This window comes from Hemibagrus wyckioides, linkage group LG22 (assembly GCF_019097595.1).
Source record: "Hemibagrus wyckioides isolate EC202008001 linkage group LG22, SWU_Hwy_1.0, whole genome shotgun sequence".
Lineage (NCBI taxonomy): Eukaryota > Metazoa > Chordata > Actinopteri > Siluriformes > Bagridae > Hemibagrus > Hemibagrus wyckioides.
The window spans coordinates 19477596-19500144 of NC_080731.1; the positions used below are offsets into that span (position 1 = coordinate 19477596).

The window sequence follows — 22549 nt, forward strand, 5'->3', positions numbered from 1 at the left end:
TTCTGTTAAATCAGTAAGGGAGCTTTATCAGATAAAATAATTCATGTATTTCAGCAGTTATAACATAATAGGTTCACAATAAATAAAGAAGAAGCTCAAAATCAGTGGTATAAGGCAGAGACTGACAGACAGGTGCTACGTGAACTAACCTCAACATTAATGCTGCCTCAGTTACATTGTGTAAAACTATATAACCAGCTCTAATCATTCAGTGTTAATATTCCATTCTCAGAGACCTTGGAGGTTAAGATTATCAGATAGAAAATTTATATTTCTGTATTTAAATTGTAAAACAATAGAAAATCCAAATAATACCCATACCTACCGTATATATGTCACCAAAATGTCTTTATGTGAAAAAATATATATTAGTCAAACAAAATGTGTTAAACTAAATGTAGAGGAGAGCAGATACAACTGTACCATGATTTTGTAAGGAATAAAAATACTCATTGAGTGTTTAAACCACAGATTTCTGATAAACATTATACATATTTACTTCATCCTTCAGTTCTATGAAAGAAGCTGTGATTTCTGTAGTCTGTTATATGGCTACAGTGGCTGAGGAGCAGGTTTCTGATTGAGGTGTTACAGATGTACCTCAGGTCATGTCCAGGCTTTCTCACAATCTGTCAAACATCCATATAACATTCTGGACTTTCAGAGACAAACTCTATGGGGATTTCAGACAGAAATTAAGACATGCTGTATCTGTGTACCCTGAGCACATAAAAGGTCACAGTTACCAAACATTGATTTATTAACTATTGATTTATTCATCCACTTTCTGACCACCTCATCACAATCCTGAAGAAATCCTCTGGATTTCTGTTTAAAATAACACATTTCTAATGATGTGTTAAATATTATTGTTTATTAACCAGAAAGTTTTTTTTTTTTTTTTTTTTACAGTTCGTAGCTGAAATACTGTGAAACTCTGGAATGTTGTTGTTGTTGTTGTTGTTGTTTGTGGTATTATTTAAATCAACACTGTTTAAAATCCTCTCTTTATTTTACAGACACACACTCTCTGCAGTATCTCTACACTGCACTCACACCAGGAATAAATTTCCCAGAGTTCACTGCTGTTGGTCTGCTGGATGGAGAGCAGTTTTTGTACTATGACAGTAACATCAGGAAGATGATCCCAAAGACGGAGTGGATGCAGAAGATCAGGACTCATTATCCAGATTACTGGAAAAACCAGAAACATCACATGCGGAGTGAGCAGGAGAAACTCAAACAGCTCCTGCTTACAGTAATGAAAGACTTTAAACACACTGAAGGTAAGAATGAAGACACACAGAGATTTTACTGTGAAATGTCACTGATGGTGTAACAGTTTAGGTTAAATGTCATTGACCACAAGGTTGTGAGTTTGAGTCTCCTTCCTGCCAGAGAGCCTCTGATAAATGACCAAAGAAACTCCAAAGATCCTGAAAGTACTGATTAAATTAGCTCTAAAGAAGAAAGTCAGTATAGTAACAAGATGTTATACAATATAATATTGTGTGTGTGTGTGTGTGTGTGTAGGAGTTCACACATTCCAGAGGATGTACGGCTGTGAGCTCGATGATGACAACTCTGTGGACCAGAGGAGCTATCTGGAGGAGTGCTTAAAGAAGTTTGTGTTTTACGAGTCTTTAAAGGGGGAAGGTAAACTGTGTCTGATACTGTAACACACACATACACACAAACACACACTTCTTCAATTATTCACTTGTGAAAAATATGGTTCCTAAACATTCCCCTTGAATGGCTTGCCTCTCTTGGCATCTCTGGCATATGTTACAACTGGTTTAAATGATATCTTTTCCACCGATACCCCGTTCAGAGTTTGTTCAACTTAAAAATTTTAGATCTCGGTCATCTCCTGTTACTAGAGGTGTTCCCCAAGGTTCCGTATTAGGCCCTCTTTTATTTATCATCTATCTCCTTCCTCTTGGCAATATCTTATACACAATATTAATTTTCATTCATATGCGGATGATGCACAACTCTACCTGTCCACAAAGCCTACTTCCATGCTTCTCCTACATCTCCACAAACCCTGGAGTGATCATCTACACCAGCTCTAGTCATGATGTCACACAGACACAGATCAGGAGACAGGAAGCAGACCATGAGCAGAACTGGACCAAACAGAGAGGACGTCCACCTCAAGTCACTTCATACAGACTAGAAAAATAAACCATGTTTATTATATACCTAAGTGATGTCATGTACAGCATTCATAAAAAAGGATGTATGACATCATCATGAAGCTGCAGTAAAGAAATGCCAAAGACAACAGATTTTTATAAATGATGAATAAATATTTGCTCATTTTTTCTTGTGTTTGCTGCTCTGGAGGGTGAGAGAAGGTTTTCATGAAGTTCTGGGTTATTTATGGTGAAATATTACAACAAACACACAGAAATCCCTCCAGAAATGAGGCCCAGGTAACAAATAGCAGTGTTTAGTAAAGGTTTGGTCCAAACAGCGTGTTTTTAAATCATACACCTGAACCATAAATGCCTCACATTTACAACATGATCTATTTTATTCATTTTGGGTTTGCACATTAGATCTTTTTTATCTTTATATTGTTTATATTCCTGTATAGTCTGATAGATAAAGGAACCTTTTTTACATTAAAGTCATGGGACTGCTTTTTTACATAAATATAAAAGTCATTCAGTATCAGATGATGATTTCATACAGAGTTAGAAATGAAGATGTTTGATCCAAAGGCAACAGATTTTAACTTTTTATTATTGCAGGAGGCTAAAGTTTCCTTTTTATTTATGGGACTCTAATGCGATGTTAAAACTTTTCCCATCATCACTTCTCACATTTCAAGTGTTTAATGTGTTTAAACTTCAGAATAATGTAAAATAAATATCTGCTGGTTGTCTCTCTAACTGAAACACTCCGATATTAAACTGATCTTACATTTTAGATTGATTTGTACAGTGTGAGGAATCGACTCGAAGCAGTGGAGTTGACTCTTATTGTTCAAAGCCCTGAATCAGTGAATCGACTCGGGAATCGACTCCAACGTGAACTGAAAGCAGGACGGTGACTCGACACTCAAGATATAATTTTTACAATAAACATGTTGTGTGTACTCTATTACACAATACAGCGTTGTTTATAACACAGTCAAACTAATCGATAATAAAATCCATTGTTTGTATTTTTATTATATATTTGTATGATTTTTGTTTTGTACTAATATTTAGCTCTCTATTGAACTATTCAGTTTATTTAAAACAGCTTTACAGAGTGACCCACTGTACTGTAATCTAAAATAAAATAAAACATAAATGTGAGTAAAACAGTGATAAGTATAATAAATAAATAAATAAATAAATAAATAAATAAATAAATAAATAAATAAATAAATAAATAAATAGTCTGAGGAAACGTCTAAAAATGTGATGTTAACGGTCGAGAGGCTCGCGCTAACAAAGTGTATTAGCTAAGCTACTATTACTTTATAGATTACTGTAAAAAGTTTACCAAATATTTTTAAATGGTTAGTAATTATTAATTGTAGATTTAAAGCTACGGACGTTTTCATAATTTAGAACTGCTAACACATTTAGCCAACACATTTCATTCAGGACAAAAATATAATCTTCAAAAATGTAAAACATTATTCAGTAATACAGGAAATAAACCTGAAGTGTTTTCTCAGCTTTATAATCAGTGTGATTTATGAAATAAGATATTTGTATGAATTATTAACCCTTAAACTGCAGGAAGCGGTGTGTTTGATCAGCAGGGTGTTTCCTCTTCAGCTCGAGATCAACACAATGTTTACTGCAGAGAATAAGAGCCCCCTAGTGGTCAATCAGGGGCAGATGACATTGTGATCTGTAGTGAGAGCGGGGAGCAGGTGGAGGAAAACCTGGAGAGGTGGAGGTTTGTGCTGGAGAGAAGAGGAACGAAAGTCAGTGGTAAGACTGAGTACATGTGTGTGAATGAAAGGGAGGGAAGTGGAACAGTAAGATTACAGGGGGAAGAGGTGAAGAAGGTACAGGAGTTTAAGTACTTGGGCATATGTGCTGAAGAACCAAAGGAGAACATTAGACTGAGATTAGAACTTCGCAGCTGATGTACAATCTCAGCACTTCATCACACCAATAAGAGCACACCACAAGGGCTTCATTCTTTATTTTAAATATAGGTCAGTAATCAGTGTGTGATATAACGTAGACACATGACTCTGCTGTGTTACTGACTGACAGAAGAAAACACAACATAGGAATACTCCATTTCATCATGTCTCCTGTTGGTTTTCTCCTTAGAGAGATGTAGATCAGAGTCAGAGTCAGGATCCTGTAATGACACAGACAGTGGAGATGATGAAATAGAAATAATAAATCAGTTCAATGTAACTGGCTTCTGCTGGACAGAAAGTCCACATTGTGGAGAAACTCTTTAGATCCTCAAGACTTCCTTAGAATAAACCTGATACCTGAAGATAAACCAGTTCAGATTTTTTTTTTTTTTACCAGAATTAAAAAAGCTCTGCTGATGAGAGTCTGCAACAGTTTATTTATCATTTGATTACATTCCTTATCATTATATATGATTTACACCAGCGGTTCTCAGTGTGGGGTTCATGATGCATTTCTTAAAATATTTTCTCACAGCAGAAAAAATTTAAACCCAATTATGTTATTAACTGTCAAACTAATTTAATCCAAACTTTTCATCATCACTAAATAACCAAAATAATAAACATATTTAAAGATATTCTGAAATGATGAAGTTTGTGGAAATAATGTGAACTGAATCTGTTTTTTAAAATGATGAGCTGCTAGTGAGACTGTATATTTTTCAAAACATTTATATTTATAGTTTATATAAGTCAGGTTCTAATGATCATAACTTTAACACTAAATAATAATAATCAGGCCCAAAAAAATCATTACATTTTATAAATAAAAATATTTTATAAAATATATCTCTATTTTAAAATCTACAACATCCTTTCTGCAGCAAGGGAAATATTGTCTAAAGATTTATTTTATTTTATTTTATTTTATTTTATTTTATTTTATTTTATTTTATTTTATACAGAAAAGCTGCTCAGAGGATATGAAGGAGCTCAGAGGCTGATATAAAGAAAACATTATTAAAAATGTATTTATAACACATTCAGAAAGGGAAATGCAAACTTTTGAACTGTTGAAAAGTCTTCTGATCTTATCACTTATCATTTAAGCATTTTGTTATAACAATAGAACATCTAAAAAATCCAGGACACTCAAATTATTAACAGTGAAAAAAAACAACAACAACAAAAAAAACATTATTAAATGTAATAAACTTGGATCAGATTTACCTTGTACTCCTCTACTTCAGCACCTAAAACAACAGAGATCTCTTTATTTATTTATTTATTTATTTATTTATTATTATTATTATTATTATTATTATTATTATTATTAGAGGAGTATATATTTTACCTCTGTGTGTTTTTCTGTGCTTCAGTATGATGAAGATCAGGGCACCGAGAAGGAACACAATCACTGCACCAAACACCACAATCAGCATGAAGACCACAGCAGGAGACACTCTTTCTGGATTCTTAGGAAGAGATTTATGTCCATCTGAAAAAGGAAACATTTCTAAAAAAATCAACCATATTAATCAACCTCATTTTACTGAAACTCTTTACTCTATAAATGTACCTTTCACTTGTAAATAGGTGGAGGTGCTGAAGATCATTCTGACCTGCTCTATAAAGCTGCAGTAATAGAGTCCTGTATCAGAGACGTTTACTGCAGTGATTGTGAGAGACGTTTTACTGCCATGAACAGACATCACTATTCTCTCACTCTCACTAAAGAAGTAACACGTCTCTGTTTGGCCCGAAATTTTAACCTGCTTACACCCAAGAAGAAGTGGAACTGAATCAATTGTGTTCTTATACCACAAGACATGACCAATATCAGCCATGTCATGGCACCAAATAGTGACGTTATCTCCAGCTTCAGTCTCCAAAGTTACAGAGCTCAGAGTCTCTGAGAGCAAACCTGCAACCCAGAAAACACTCCACATTATAACACCTCACATCTCACTTTAATACACACAGTTAACAGAGGAGATTATATCAATCTTTATATGGTTTCATCTTTAACTAAAGCAAATACAAGTAAAATGTTGTGTAATGTTTCAGTAATAAAATCTCACAGCTGGAGAGACATTTCTAAATTATCACTGAACAATTAATTAATTCTGTTTCATCATACACAATTTCTCTATGTATTAACAGTAGTTTGTAGTGCAGGGTTAGAACATTTGGGCATTAAGTAGAGTAATAAAGATTATAAACTTACCCATGACACAGAGAAACACAGACAGAGTTTTAAACTGAAGCATTGTGTATCAGACCAGAGACAAAGAGGAAACGGTCTGTCTATCAAATGCTGCTTTATCTGTGTGTGTGTGTGTGTGTGTGTGTGTGTGTGTGTGTACGTGAGGGATGTGGCTATTTATAGAGCTTTTAACTTATTCTACTCATACCACAGTGAGCTTCACAGTGTACTTCATCAGTTTACTGTTACAGTATAAGAATAAGAGTTAGTTCTCTGGGGAATGTCCAGGTACAGTTACAGTCATGGGGAAAACACAGTACTTCCTCCTTCAGCTCTAGAGATTTATTGATCATGGCCCAAACAACAATTTCTATAAACAGGCAAATTGGCCAATATTCATATTTTCCATACAGTAAAGCAACATTCAGACACCAGGTGGAAATAAATCTGAATCTTTCAGTCGTGTGTTTAGACTACTAATAGTACTTTCTCTTTCCATGACTGCAGCTCGCTTTACTAATCTGCCTTTGAAGCTCATGCATGATATACAACAGCTTTCATGCTCATTGTTCATTTCCGTCTTTTACTCCATACGAACAAACTGAACCTGAATGTGATGTCTATCAGACATTAAATCATTAAATCTGGAGTAGATCGCTTTAGTAAAATGCTATAGCATCTCTGCATAAATATTTCCATTACTGTGGGATCTCTTTAAAGATCGTAATCACAATCTACAATCATTTGCTCTTGTTTTTTTTTTGTGTGTGTTTTTTTTTTAAAGAGAAAACAGAGGTGTGTGAAAACAGCCGGGGGTCAGAAACGGATGTAACATGGGGTTGGTGCTGGAGGTGTTTTTAAAAAGAGATGCATGCAAACACACTGAGTGTCAGATCTGTGGTTGGAAAATCTTCAGACCTTTAAATAGAGAATTTCTGCATGTTTCACTCTGCTTAACACACACACACACACACACACACACACACACACACAGCATTAAAAACAGTGAATTTTGTGATAAGGTTTATCACTGCTTTGGCAGCAAAAGTGGGACCAACACAATATTAGGCAGGTGGTCATAATGTTATGCCTGATTGGTGTATGTCCCTTTCAAGTGTTTTTATAATATGAGAGCAAACTAAAAATATAAACTAGGTGCTTAGTATTCTATATTACAGTATTTTTTTGCCGAACAGTGCATGCTGGTTCAGGGTGTGGGGTCTGATCCTGAGTTTCATGCTCTCATGCTTCAAGACAGACAAACCCAGCGGTACAGATTTTTCTTTGTTTATTATTGTCATTATTTTAAACGGAACTTTTGTGAATGCTGCACATTAATCAACATTTAGAAATAATTTAAAGTAAAGGATCGTAATCATTCAGGCTTTTTGCTTTCTTGCTAAGTGAGAAGTGGAAACAGAGATGTTTATAACTAGCTGGTAGTAAGAAGCAGTTGAAACACTGGGTATGAGCTTCAGAGGTCTGAGCTGCATGTCAGTTCTGTGGTTGGGAAATAGCATTCAAACCATGAAATGGACAGTTAGCGGATGTGTTTGTCTTGTGGTTTGAGAAATGGCCCGTTTTTTTTTTTTTGTACCTGACTCCTACAACACACCTCCTACGCCTACAACACAGCTGACTGTCAACTAAAGAAAAGGAGGGCTTAGTTGGCACTGAAATCATTTTAATACTGTGTTAAAAATGCATCAGTTGTATTTCTATGTGCCAGGAAGTGTTTTTCCCCATCAGGCAGCAGAGTTAGGGGTTAGTTTAGTTGTTATAAGTTTTTAACTGAGCCGAGTGAAAAAAAAATCATTGAAAAAAAAAAGCTATAAACCCACAACCCAGCTAAACCCACAGTAAGTGGACTGATGAAACACCAGAAGAAACCAGCGAATAATCAATCAACCAAAATAAAACAAACCAAAGAGACACAAGGTGTCAACACTGCTGCCCACTGAGTCTGAGCTTGATAAAGAGCTGGACTTTAAGTTTTCTCAAATTGTTTAACTGATTTAATTATAATAATTGAGGTAATTCTTTAAAATTCTCTAGAATTCTTAACCCTTTGACCTGATAACAGGTCAGAAACAGCCTCAAAGACAGAGACATAAAAAAGGACTCTTATCTCTCTATAACTTTGTATATTAACTTTATACATTAGAGACATTCACACAACCACCATCTGCCTCTGTGCTGTAAACAAAAACTTGTAATTCTAATTGTATTATGGTACAGGAGGACACCCACAACCCAGGCAGTAGCAGGAATGCCCATATATGCTTTGTAGAAGACAAACTCTGCTAGTGCCAGAAGATTAGCGCCTGAGCATAAAAGATAGAAAGCTCAACAAAAAAAAATCATAATAAACACCACATTTTTATTCTATTCAGCATCTAAAATGAAACGATATTATAGTATTGATGAGATTCTCAGCTCATTCTTCACTCCATGAGCAGCACAGTGGCGAGTCAACTGAACCACGAGGTCTTGATGTGGAAACCAAGAATTTGCTGAAAACAGAAATGTAACTCACTGGTGTGCGATTCTGATATTGATCTGCAGTCTGTTTTTCTCGTGTGATATCAGAGTCTTCTCTTATCTGGAGAGTCTTCAGGCCTGGAAAGCCGGTCTCAGAGGCCTTGAGTTTACTCCAGTGGGAGGATCTACATTCAAATTCCATTTTTATTTGTCACGTACAAAATCATACACAGAAAGTCATGTAGTGAAATGCTTTTTACAACTGTCCTACATTTGAAGAAAGAATTTAAAGTGTGTGGACAAGAAAGGTATAAGGCTATAGGTAATAAAAAAATATATATAGAAAAATAGGAAGAATAACAACTATCACAGTAGAAATTAAAGACATGATAAATTATGAAAAATTATGAAAATTACATTACATTATGAAAAATACATGTGAGACTCAGATCAGCTCAACAAATAAACTATGCGCTTGAACCAAAGCAGTCTTGGTTATTTTAAATAATTATTAGTTTCTTATAATAGAAAAAAAGAGAATGAACAGAATACTAAACTACCATTTTAATAAAATATGCAAAGTATACAAAATAAATGTGTTAAAAGATGCCACTATCCAAGTTCAGTGTTAATACATTAGAATGCCCGATGTGTTAGTTATCCTGTCTGCTGCTTTCATATAGGTGGAGCCATTATCAAGCTGGGATTGCATTCTTACTTAGTCACCAGCCAGTGACCGCAAAAACACTTAAACGAGACTTTAACAAGAACTACACTGCATTAGAAAACACCAAGTACAAACATACAAGGAACCTTTTCAAGCTATTAAAAAAGAGACAGGTCACAGGCACAGATCAGAGATCACAGTGACCTCTAAAATTCCTAAATGGCGGAACAAGCAGGGCTCTTACTAGAGCTGATCACCAGCAAACTTGGTTCACACCATCTTGGACTCCCTCCACCGGGGCAGCCAGCTACAGTACTTGGTGGACTGGAGGGTTACGGCCCTGAGGAGCGGTGTTGGGTGAATGCCGCTGATATTCTGGATCCTGCGCTCACTGAGGAGTTTCATCGCGACTTCCCCAACAGACCTGCCCCTCGCCCTAGGGGTCGTCCACGGCGTAGAACAATGGGAGCTGTTCCTGGGGGGGGGGGGGGGTCTTTCACTGTGCATATAGATCCTGACCACCAGAGGGAGCCCTCGCCAGAATATTGACTGTGTACACCTGGTCTCCGGTTTCTAGGCCTTTTAAGCAGCGTGCTCCCTCTATTGTACGCGAAGTATCATTTCTGAGTGTCACGTACCAGGCCTTGTTTATAGCCTGATTAATCTTTGATGTGTATGATCCTTGCCTGTTTGCCTTGATTACGAGTTTTGGTTTCTGTTTTGTTCGCTTAGTGTTTTGCTTTTCCGGTTTTTGACTCTTTGCCTGCTTACCTGTTTACGATTCTGCCTGCTGTCTTCAATAAATATCTGCATATGGATTCAGACATTCACGCTTCCAGCGAGTTCTTACACCAACACACTTCTGTATGAGTTACTAAGTCAGACTTTCCTGCTGTAGTACTTCATACTTTCTTCTGTCATGATGTATATATTTTCATTTTAAGCACATTATGTAGGAAACAATTTACAAGCTACAGACCCTGTCTTTATATAAGGGTCCTTCTTCTTGTGTAGTGTCCATGCATGAATACCTGTTCCCTGTAAACACACATACAAACAAAGGTGCCATTTCAACATCTGCATGGTAAAGTGTTTTTATCAGGTTTTAATTAGTTACTATCTTAAATTTAACATAAACCTTAACAGATAAACCCAACTGACCTCAAGTCCTGCTATTTTACTGCCCCATGTTCCCCTTGTGCTCCTTGATTTAGAATAATGTTATCTGACATCATGAATCATGATTATTGCTCAGACCTTTTATTATCAGGCAAATGAATAGTTCATTACAAAAAACAACAACATTAGAGCTAGAGAATAAATGGAGTACTTTTTTTTTACTTTGATACACGTACTTTAACTTAAGGAGAAATTCAAATTGAGGACCTCTGTTTTTATCTATAAAGAAGCTCTGTCTGGTAAAAATGAAGAGAATGATTTTCTTATAATTAAATCAGTTGTAAATAATTTGAGATTAAACTCATTCACTAAACAGTGACAGCTCCTTGTGTTTTCCTTGTTCAGTTTTAGTTTGGTTCATTGATCATTCTCTGGTTTCTTCTGTGTTTTATCAATCCAGTTACTCTGGGTTTAAAGCGTCTGTCTTTTTTCATCATCTAAACTAACCACTTTCTGTAAGAGAGCTTTATCAGATAAAGTAATGAATGTATTTCAGCAGTTATAACATAATAGTTTCACAGAAAAATAGTGGAGAAACTCAAAATCACTGATATAAAACAGAGACACGTGCTACATGAGATAACATCAACATTAATGCTGCCTCAGTTATGTTGTGTAAAACTATATAATCAGCTCTAATCATTCAGTGTTAATATTCCATCCATTCTCAGAGATCATGGACCTGAGGTTAAGATTTTTAGATAAAAATGTAATATTTCTGTATTTAAACTGTAAAAATATATAAAATTTAAACAAGACCCATAGCTTTCACCAAAATGTCCTTATGTGGAAAAAGATATCTTAATAATTGAGAAATAGTGATGCAGGAATGTTGCTAAATAGCGCCATCTACAGTCTGAGAGTTTGAGGGTTTCTCTTTTTTTTTTCTCTGGATATAACGCGATATTTCCTCAGTGATTTTTTTCCTGCGCAACAGCAAGAAACTTCTGTATTTCTGGGAGTTCCTGAGCTAATGTAAGCTAATGTATTGAAACTGAAGTTACAGAGTTTTCTCTGTGTGAATGCTGTAAATAAGTTTTAACCAAATGAATTCTCTACAGGATCCTTAAAGATGGATTTAAAGAATAATTTCTGCAGAATGAAGCAGATTTCTGTCCTTCTGAAAGTCCTGTTCTTCCTCACCATGAGTTTTCCTCAGGTTTCTGAAGGTAGGAGTGATTAATGATCATGAATAATTGCTGTGTTGTGTTCATGTGTACATGTGGGCATTAGGTAAGTGAGATATGACATGAAGGCGGTGCTGTTATACAGTAGAAATCACTCCTGTGTTGTCTGATGAATCCACTCACCTTCAGGAAGTGAATGAAAGTTGCTGTGTTTTGGGTCACAGTGTGTTTTTGTTGTAGATGTGAGCCGCTAAACCGAGCCACAGGACAGAGGTGTAGAAATGCTGTGTATTCTGGGGATTTGGACCAACAACAAACAGAGAAAACACTGGATGTGACACACAAAATGTGTTAAACTAAATATAGAGGAGAGCAGATACAACTGTACCATGATTTTGTAAGGAATAAAAATACTCATTGAGTGTTTAAACCACAGATTTCTGATAAACATTATACATATTTACTTCATCCTTCAGTTCTATGAAAGAAGCTGTGATTTCTGTAGTCTGTTATATGGCTACAGTGGCTGAGGAGCAGGTTTCTGATTGAGGTGTTACAGATGTACCTCAGGTCATGTCCAGGCTTTCTCACAATCTGTCAAACATCCATATAACATTCTGGACTTTCAGAGACAAACTCCACGGGGATTTTCTATTTTTTTTTTTGACAGAAATTAAGACGTACTGTATCTGTATACTCTGAGCACATAAGACGTCACAGTTACCAAACATTGATTTATTAACTATTGATTTATTCATCCACTTTCTGACCTTCTCATCACAATCCTGAAGAAATTCTCTGTATTTCTCTTTAAAATAACTTCATTTCTAAAGATGTGTTAAATATTATTGTTGGTTGAATTTGTTTATTAACCAGAAAGTTTTTACAATTTGTAGCTGAAATGCGGAGGAACTCTGGAATGTTGTTGTTGGTTGTTTAAAATCCTCTCTTTATTTTACAGACACACACTCGATGCAGTTCCTCCACACTGCACTCACACCAGCAATAAATTTCCCAGAGTTCACTGCTGTTGGTCTGTTGGATGGAGAGCAGTTTCTGTACTCCGACAGTAACATCACAAAGATGGAGTGGATACAGAAGATCAGCGCTGACGATCCAGATAACAGGAAAAAACAGACACATAACATGCAGAGTAATCAGGAGAAACTCAAACAGCTCCTGGTTACATTAATGAAAGGTAAGAATGAAGACACACAGAGATTTTACAGTGAAACGTCAATCCTTCAGGTCCTGTAGATTCCTTGCATTTACAGCATTGTCATTATTTGTCACTATTTTTTATTTTCTTGAAACAAAATAATAACAATTTACACCGATCATTGTGTTCAGAAGTTTACAACCCCACCACCAACCCAGATTCCACTCCACAGGACACATCAGAAAGAGCTCATTCCCAAAAAGGCTTACATTTCATAGTGGAATATGTTTAATTCAATTAAGTTCAATTCAGTTTGTTTTTAAAGTATTTATAACAATTGATATAAATTGTTGGTGATATCCGTAATTTTGCCATGGGGGTCGCAGTCCAGTGACTTCTGTGCCGGTCCCAAGCCCGGATAAATAGAGAGGGTTGCATCAGGGCAGCGTGAAACATTGCCAAATTTAATCATGCGAATCGTCAGTACTCTGAATTTCATACCGGATCAGTCAAGGCTCAGGTTAACAATGACCGCCATCGGCACCTTCAGGGCACAGGTGGAAATTGGGCTACTGTTGGTCGAAGAAGTAGAGAAGGGAGGAGAGTTTGTAGACAGAGAGAGAAGAGGAAAGGTAAGAGTGTAGGACTGAGAATAGGAACTCTGAATGTTGGTACTATGACAGGGAAAGGTAGAGAGCTGGCTGATATGATGGAGAGAAGGAAGGAGGATATACTGTGTGTACAGGAGACCAGGTGGAAGGGTAGCAAGGCTCGTAGTATAGGAGCAGGATTCAAGCTGTTTTATTATGGGGTGGATAGTAAGAGAAATGGGGTAGGTGTGGTCCTGAAGGAGGAGTTTATGAGGAATGTTCTGGAGGTGATGAGAGTGTCGGACAGGGTGATGAGACTGAAGTTAGAGGTTGAAGGGGTGATGTTGAATGTTGTTAGTGGTTATGCCCCACAGGTAGGTTGTGAGTTAGAGGAGAAAGAGAGATTCTGGAGTGAATTAGATGAAGTGATAGAGAGTATTCCCACGGGGGAGAGAGTGGTGATAGGAGCAGATTTTAATGGACATGTTGGTGAGGGGAACACAGGTGATGAGGAGGTGATGGGCAAGTTTGGAGTTAAGGAAAGGAACCTTAAATGACAGATGGTAGTGGACTTTGCTAAGAGGATGGACATGGCTGTGGTTAACACTTATTTTCAGAAGAGGGAGGAGCATAAAGTGACTTACAAGAGTGGAGATAGGAGCACACAGGTAGACTACATCCTATGTGGAAGAGGCAATCTGAAAGAGATTAGTGACTGTAAAGTGGTAGTGGGAGAGAGTGTAGCCAGACAGCATAAGAGGGTGGTGTGTAGGATGACTTTGATGGTCTGTAAGAAGAAGAGGTCAAAGATAGAGATAGAGAAGAAAACCAAGTGGTGGAAGCTGAAAAAGGAGGAATGTTGTGAGGAATTTAGACAGAAGTTGAGGCAGGCTCTGGGTGGGCAGGTAGTGCTGCCAGATGACTGGGAAACTACAGCAGAAGTGATCATGGAGACAGAAAGAAAGGTGCTGGGTGTGTCATCTGGAAGGAGGAAAGAAGATAAGGAGACTTGGTGGTGGAATGAGGAAGTTCAGGATAGTATTCAGAGGAAGAGGTTAGCCAAGAAGAAGTGGGACATGGACGGGACTGAAGAGAATAGACAGGAATACAAGGAGTTACAGCACAGAGTGAAGAGGGAGGTGTCTAAGGCCAAGCAGAAGGCATATGACGAGTTGTACACTAGGTTAGACACTAGAGATGGAGAGAAGGACTTGTACAGGTTAGCTAGGCAGAGGGATCGAGATGGGAAGGATGTGCAGCAAGTTAGAGTTATTAAGGATAGAGATGGAAAGGTGCTCACAAGTGAGGAGAGTGTACAGAGGAGATGGAAGGAGTACTTTGAAGAGCTGATGAATGAGGAATATGAGAGGGAAGAAAGAATAGAAGGGGTGAACTCTGTGGAACAGGAAGTAGATAAGATTAGAAAGGATGAAGTCAGGAAGGCTTTTTTAACTAGTCTGTGTAACAGGGTTTTAGAGAGTGAGAAGATGGAGAAGAAGTGTATTAGTGCCGATCTTTAAGAATAAGGGTAATGTGCAGAGTTGCAGCAACTATAGGGGGATAAAGTTGATGAACCATACAATGAAGCTATGGGAAAGAGTAGTGGAAGCTAGGTTAAGGAAGGTAGTGGAAATTTGTGAGCAGCAGAATGGCTTCATGCCCAGAAAGAGCACAACAGATGCAATTTTTGCTGTGAGAATGTTGATGGAGAAGTATAGGGATGGTCAGAGAGAGCTGCACTGTGTGTTTGTAGACTTGGAGAAAGCGTATGACAGGGTGCCAAGAGAAGAGCTGTGGTACTGTATGAGGAAGTCAGGAGTAGCAGAGAAGTATGTCAGAGTGGTGCAGGACATGTATGAGAGGAGCAGGACAGTGGTGAGGTGTGCTGTAGGGCAGACAGAGGAGTTCAGAGTGGAGGTGGGACTGCATCGGGGATCGGCTCTGAGCCCCTTCCTGTTTGCTATGGTGATGGATCGGTTGTCAGAGGAGGTCAGACAGGAGTCTCCTTGGACAATGATGTTTGCAGATGACATTGTGATCTGTAGTGAGAGCAGGGAGCAGGTGGAGGAAAACCTGGAGAGGTGGAGGTTTGCGCTGGAGAGAAGAGGAATGAAAGTCAGTGGTAGTAAGACTGAGTACATGTGTGTGAATGACAGGGAGGGAAGTGGAACAGTAAGATTACAGGGTGAAGAGGTGAAGAAGGTACAGTAGAGTAGAGTAGATAGAGTTCACACACTCCAGAGGATGTGCATCTGGGGGCTCCATGATGGCGTCATCACATCAGTTCGTTTTAATGCAGAAGAGTTTTTCAGTCTGGATCTGACGACTGGACGCTGGACTGCAGCTAAACCCTTAATAAACAAGTGGATGTCTACAGGAAATAAGGCGCTACACTGGAAGTACTTCATGGATTTTCACTTTATTTTTCGGTTCTATTGGTTTGAGTCTTTTGGCAGAGAGACTCTGAAGAGTAAAGTGTGTGATCTGATACTGTAAAACACACACACACACACACACACACACACACACACATTCCTTCAGAAATACATTAACTCATGTAAAAGATGAAATCATTGTAAGTGAAATGAAACTGCAACTGTTTCCATAGTGACCAGAGTATTACAAAGTGTTATAATGTTTCAACCTCCATCTGAATAACCCTGTACAATAGATTATCACCTCCACACACACACACACACACACACACACACACACACACACAGTCTTTTTCAGAATTTAATCCAAAGCCAAAAAAAGGTCCTGATCAACTCCACATACAGTATAAACAATAAATCTGATTTCATCACCAAGTCTGAGAGTGACATAGTTTATGGTGTACTCTATATTGCTGTTTAAAAGAACATGTTCCTAAAGATATTTTAAATATTAATGTTGGTTGAATTTGACAATTTGTAGCTGAAATGCTGTGGAACTCTGAAATATTGTTGTTGGTGGTTCTGGTATTTTATTTTTTAATTCATAATATTGTAAATTTGGTTTTTATATTTAATAGTTACACACTCTCTGAAATTACTGATTAAATTAGCTCTAAAGGAGAAAGTCAGTATAGAATCAAGATGTTTAAACAGTGTGTGTGTGTGTGTGTGTAGGACAGAACGCACCCCAGAGGATGAACTGTAAGCCCTATGGTTACGGCACCACTAGAGGACATGATCGGATCGATTATGGTGAAGACGATTTCGTCAGTGTGGATCTGAACTCTGCAAGCGTGACTGAAACTATAGAGGGTAAACTGTGGGATCTGATACTGTAGCACACACACACACACACACACACACACACACACACTCCTATACAATTACAGGCTTACAGATGATTTATTGATGCAGCAAATAATAAAAATTTGATTCAACAGATTTTCAGGCCATTTACAGTCAACTGAAAAACAATCAAGTGAATGTGGATGTGCTGAAGTGGGATATCATCATTGCTTCAGTTGCTGTTCTCATCCTCATTGTCTTTGTTTGTGGATTTATTATTTGGATGAAAAAGCAGAAGGGTAAGGAAGAAACAATGAAAGATCAGAACAACACTTTTAAAATCATTTGGATTCTTAATGAGTATATTGTGTATTTTTTGCACAGCTTAACTATGACACTAATCACCCCAGTCTACTATATCTGTCTGTCTATGAATGAATGAATGATGTATCTGACTGTTTATTTTCTGTTTTTCAGAAACTTATGCTCTAACTCCAGGCAGCCCCAATGCCTGTAAGTGAGTCTTTATAATCACAGGGTTATTTAAGTGTAATATTTCATCCACATGTTAAACCTTTTATTTGTTTCACAGCCTCTAAATTATATATACCGGACTTTTAGGTCTTTTAAGTCCAGCCATGTTCCTGAAGAACTGAGAGAGTAAGTTATGACATTTCTTTATCTGTCTTTATATTTCATATGGATTAAAATGTATTTTCTGAACTCATCATTGTTTTTCTATCTAGGAGAGAGGAGGAAAGAGAGATGAAGAAGGGCCTCATAGATGATTAACTGAAAAGACAGCACAAGCATTTTTACTAGCTTTGATTAAGGCTGTGGTCAGGACCACCACTGTCCAAGTTCACGTCCAGGACTAGCCGAGATCAAGTAACACCTTTCCTTAGAAAACCAAAAGCCAACTGTGGATTTTGATCTTGACTCAGTTTTGTTTTCTTAGGTTTCAATGAGGACAAAGTCACGAGGACAAAGTCAAGTTTGAAACCTAAGAGAACAAAACTGAGTCAAGATCAAAATCCACAGTTGGCTTTATTTGTGCATTGCACCAGTCATTAGTCTGTTTTCTAGGGAAAGGTGTTACTTTACATCAAACTATTTTGATCTGAGAAACTCAAAGACAATATGAACATTATTTTTAAGATTCAGGACGTTTTCTGTAAATTATCTATGAGATGTTTCTACACTTTAATTGGAGTCCACCGGTGAAAATTTAAAATGACAAGACATGATTTGGAGAATCTTTTAATACATTTCTTTAGTATACTTTGAAAAGTCTTATTAAAATTGAACACTTTTGTATTCCGTTCATTCGTTTTATAAGAAACAAATAAAAAGACTCTAATTTAGACTGATTTGGTTCAAAATTTTTTTATTTGTTGAACTGATCTCAGTTTAAAATGGAGAGCGTCCCACTGGAGTTAACTCAAGGCCTCTGAGGCAGGCTTTCCAGGCCTGAAGACTCCCCACTCCAGGAGACCTCATGGTGCAGGTGGTTCAGGTGAAATTTCTGTAATGTATAAAGTTGATATATAAAGTTATATAGAGAAAAGAGCCCTGTTTTATGTCTCTGTCTTTGAGGCTGATGGTTTCTGGTCTGTTGTAGGATGTGACTCTGTGTGATGCTTCATCACTGCTGGAGATGGACTGTGTTTTCTCTTTATACCAAAGTTTCCAGATCTTCATCCACATAAAAAGCTGTCAGGCAACAGGCAAGAGAATTATAGAGAATTTTAAAGAATTACTTTGGTTATTATAATTAAATCAGTTTAACAATTTCAAATGAAACTCAAAGTCCAACTCTATATCAAGCTCATATTAGTGGGCAGCAGTGATGACACCTTGTGTCTCTTTGGTTCATTTGATTTTAATTTGTTGATGGTTCTCTGGTTTCTTCTGGTTTTTCATCAATCTGCTTACTGTGGGTTTATAGCTTCTGTTTTTTTTTACATTGATTTTTTTTTTTTTTATCTCTGATGTCTGCCCTCAGCAAATATGGATTATGAAATCAAATAGATTTTACTTTACAGGTTTACCTTTGAACATTACTTAATTTAAAGCTGCAATTGTTCAGTAATATACTGAGTGTAGTTATTGTTGACTTACTAGTAATTCTGAGTAAAGTCAGCAATAATGTGGAGTTTAGTCAATTTAGCACAATATTTTAGGATCAATCAGGTTACCACATGATGCACAACTGGCTTGACTTTGAACCTCACAATTTGCTGCGTCCATTTTACACAAGCCAAGCTTACAGTGAAGGACTGTTCGTCCACAGTAAGGGTAAGCATCTCTAAACGTTATGTGAAATAAGCAAAGCTTTTCTTTATCAAATATTCTGAATATGCATTTTTCATTGTTATTATTATTATTTTTTTAAATACATTTCATTTGCATTTTAATAGATTTTGAGTGAACGCGTGCATGCAACTGGGAAGCTTGAACTTTTGTGAGACCAAAATTTACATTGTAAAGTTACTTTAGGTGTTGAACGATTAAAATGTCTTTCATTGATCGTATTGTGAGATGCACAGTCTGTCTGTGGCAGTTCTCAGATATTCGCTCCAACATACTGTATGACAGGAAGTATGTTCTCAGTTGCATCGCAGCAGTAGTTCTGGATGTATATCTGTAGACAGGATAAACACACTTTAAATACAAATACACACTTTGTGTTAAAAAAATGCAAGACAATAAGAACATAACTCACTGCTCTTGACTGAACATCTTTCATATCTTTGTTAATATTCAGCATATATTTAATCCATACAGTAATATCTAGGCTGTTGGGTTTTTTTTAACAATTATTTTTTAATTACTTAAATGTAATCATCTCTCTCTCTCTATCTCTATCTCTCATTTTATCACAGGCATTTCTTGAACAAAAAGGCATTTCTTGGCTCATCTGACTTTAATAGAGTTATGGTAATAACTTTTACAGTCATTTTCCAAGGTGAGGTATTAGATCTCTGTGTATAGACTGAATATATGTTTAAATCATGGATCTCCATGTGATCGGTCCATCGTGTTTCCTAAAGTAATATTTGAATCAATATGTTGAACAATTACTGATTTACTGTTTTGTTTCATTAATGGGGCAGTAGATGAAGAAGACATTGCCGAGCAGTAAATTGCTGAACTAAAATGTTTTAAGACAAGTTACATTTGTCAAATGAATTGAGTGTTGTGTTTTCCACTCATTGTAATATAAAAGAGCTATTTTAAAATTCAAGAACATAAACGAACACTCTTTTTTATTTTATTGTGGACTGAACAAAACTTAAATTTAATAGTAAAGCTACTTAACATATTTTGTTGCACCAATCAATAAATTTCAACAAAAACTTTTGCTGGGATATTCAAAATTTAAGCATCGCCTACTACAGGTTTCATTGCTTAAAATTCCATGTGAAAAAACTTAAAAAGGGGCTTGCAAAAATGATGCAATATATTAATATTTCAATAAATCATCAATAATATATTTTTAAAATCAAAAATAATATATTTTTATAGTCTATTTTATATACACTACCAGTCAAAAGTTTGGACACATCTTCTAATTCCATGGTCTTTCCTGATGTTTATCTCTTTCTACATTGTAAAACGATGCTGAAGGCGGCCGAAATCCACAATAATGTCCTTTTGAACAGTTGATATTGAGATATGTCTGCTACTGATGCTCTGTAAAGCCTTCATAACGCCTCTAATCTGAGGTGCTGTTAATTGGTGATTTCTGAGGCTGGTCACTCTAAATGAACTTCTCCTCTGCAGCAGAGGTCAGTTTTGGTCTTGCTTTCCTGGGATGGTCTTCATGTGAGCCAGTTTCATCATGGTGCTTGATGGGATTTGCAAATGCACTTGACAATACTGTTCTTGCAAGAACTATTCCAGAACACCTGACCTTCGTGTCTTAAAATAACAACTGACTGTTTTTTGTTGTCATTACATATGGATTACTGAAGTCCATGTGTGTTATTTCATAGTTTTGAAATCTCCAGGATTGTTCTAGAACGTAGAAAATAAATCCCTGAACAAAAAACATTGAATTAGGTGTGTCCGAACTTTTGACTGGTAGTGTGCTCTACTTTTATTTTGTTTTTTTACATTATAATTTAGGACAGTGCATTTGGTGAAATAATCTATTCAGTATATCTATCTATCTATCTATCTATCTATCTATCTATCTATCTATCTATCTATCTATCTATATATATATATATATATATATATATATATATATATATATATATATATATATATATATATATATATATCCATAATGTCTGCATGATTTTATGCATTGTGTTGCTGATTAGTTTCTGAATGTGCAGATGTACGTTTGTTCCTAATAAAGTGGACATTTTCCCCTTTAGTAAAGGCACAGTGTAACCAGTAGGGGGCTGTCAGAGTACCTGTGTCTCAGAGCACCTGTATGATTCTGTGGATTCTGTGTATGATTCTGTAGAGAACCCTATAGGAAACCCTGTCTTGTAACCATTAAGCAAATAATTATTTCAATTATATAACTAAATACATACATAAGTATGTGGAAACTCTACACTGTGTGTGTATTGTGTGTGTGTATTGTGTGTGTGTTGTGTGTGTGTGTGTATTGTGTATATTTTTATTAGATGTTTGTAATGTAGCTTTGCTTGTCAGGCCAAATGTCTGGTGATCTGACTCACTGAATCTCTACAGATTACAGATAAGAATCAGTTGATTAGACACATTTATTTTCTAGTTTTCTGGTAACACCAGATTCATACCTACAGTTGTACTTATCTTTTTGAGTAGATCTGTTAGCAGAATTGTTTGTTTTATTATGTTCTATATTTCATCCTCATATGTTGAAAAAGACAACAAAGATAAATCTAAAGGAAATCTGTATACATAGCATTCATTGCTTATATTTCTAAATAATTTCATTAGAATTTTTGTAAATGTCTGCTCTATACTTTATATTTGAATTTATATTTAAAATGAAAGGCAGAGATCTGATCAAACAGTAAAAATATATATCTCAAGAAATTAATCTTGAATTTATTTTTCATTTAAAAAAAAACTTTATTAAATTTGTGTCCTCACTTTGCGTCAACTTCTGCAGGGTTTTTTTTTTTTAAACCCTGAATAAATCAGGCAGTGTCATGGTCAGTGTCATGGTCAGTGTCATGGTCAGTGTTACTGTGAGGATCCCTTTCCTAGTTCCTGCTCATGGTGGATGCAGCAGTAAGGCACATTTTTTTGGCAAGTTTTTTCTATATTTTAAACAGTGTGTAAATCTCTGCAGTCACAGCTTTAACATGTCAACACTCTCTTCCCACTGTTATCATGTTTGTCAGTATTTATGGGATAAATCTTGGTATTTTGTTATTATAGTTACTGAGGCAGCTTCAACCCAGGAAAAACCAAAATGGCTGCACTATCCAACCCATGGTCAAGATGGAAAAACCTTTAATTTTCTCAACTCTGTCAAATATACATCATACCATATACACATATACTAATGTTGTTTAATGATTTTAATTACATTCAGATTTGGACAAACATTGGACGGTGTAGTATCGGAGTGAGCTTTTCTAGATTTTCTAATATTTATTGATTTGATCTGCACACAGTGTTGGCTAGAAACAAACGTTCAGTGGAGAAGCAAAGAAGGAGAAATAAAGAATATCAAAATAAAAAAAAAATCAGAAAGCAAAAGGAAGATGCTAGAGAAGGAAAGACAAAGCTGAAAGAAGATGGTTCAAGACAATAAAGTTATATCAGAGATGGCAGAGATATCAGAGAAGTTACTGG

General features: G+C 36.3%; 2 protein-coding genes across 3 annotated transcripts; one reads left to right on the forward strand and one right to left on the reverse strand.

Moving 5' to 3' along the window:
* Positions 1–3544: 3544 nt before the first annotated feature.
* On the reverse strand, positions 3545–6445 carry LOC131343605 (uncharacterized). The gene is made up of 5 exons (XM_058375416.1): positions 6336–6445; positions 5688–6032; positions 5463–5606; positions 5339–5361; positions 3545–4326 (listed from the first exon to the last, which is right to left on the reverse strand). Exons 1-5 carry the CDS (start codon positions 6376–6378, stop codon positions 4222–4224), a joined length of 660 nt encoding a protein of 219 aa, XP_058231399.1. The 5' UTR covers positions 6379–6445; the 3' UTR covers positions 3545–4221.
* A 5067-nt stretch (positions 6446–11512) lies between these two features.
* Positions 11513–17745, forward strand: LOC131343526 (uncharacterized). Of its 2 annotated transcripts, none has more exons than XM_058375277.1 (8): positions 11513–11616; positions 11703–11810; positions 12730–12966; positions 16628–16765; positions 16894–17037; positions 17216–17251; positions 17331–17398; positions 17485–17745. In XM_058375277.1, exons 2-7 carry the CDS (start codon positions 11714–11716, stop codon positions 17357–17359), a joined length of 681 nt encoding a protein of 226 aa, XP_058231260.1. In that variant the 5' UTR covers positions 11513–11616; positions 11703–11713; the 3' UTR covers positions 17360–17398; positions 17485–17745. The 2 variants fall into 2 exon arrangements, with proteins under 2 accessions (XP_058231260.1, XP_058231258.1); XM_058375275.1 differs by having other exon boundaries at positions 17360–17398.
* The last annotated feature ends 4804 nt before the right edge of the window (positions 17746–22549 follow it).

Bases quoted from the DNA above. Each gene is read 5' to 3' on its own strand.
- LOC131343526 (XM_058375275.1), top strand. From the start codon at position 11,714: ATGGATTTAAAGAATAATTTCTGCAGAATGAAGCAGATTTCTGTCCTT. The intron at 11,811-12,729 runs GTAGGAGTGATT...TTTATTTTACAG, and splicing joins TTTTCCTCAGGTTTCTGAAG to ACACACACTCGATGCAGTTC. The intron at 17,252-17,359 runs GTAAGTGAGTCT...CCGGACTTTTAG, and splicing joins TCCAGGCAGCCCCAATGCCT to GTCTTTTAAGTCCAGCCATG.
- LOC131343605 (XM_058375416.1), bottom strand. From the start codon at position 6,378: ATGCTTCAGTTTAAAACTCTGTCTGTGTTTCTCTGTGTCATGG. The intron at 5,607-5,687 runs GTACATTTATAG...TTCCTTTTTCAG, and splicing joins CACCTATTTACAAGTGAAAG to ATGGACATAAATCTCTTCCT. The intron at 4,327-5,338 runs GTAAATCTGATC...GTGTCATTACAG, and splicing joins CTGAAGTAGAGGAGTACAAG to GATCCTGACTCTGACTCTGA.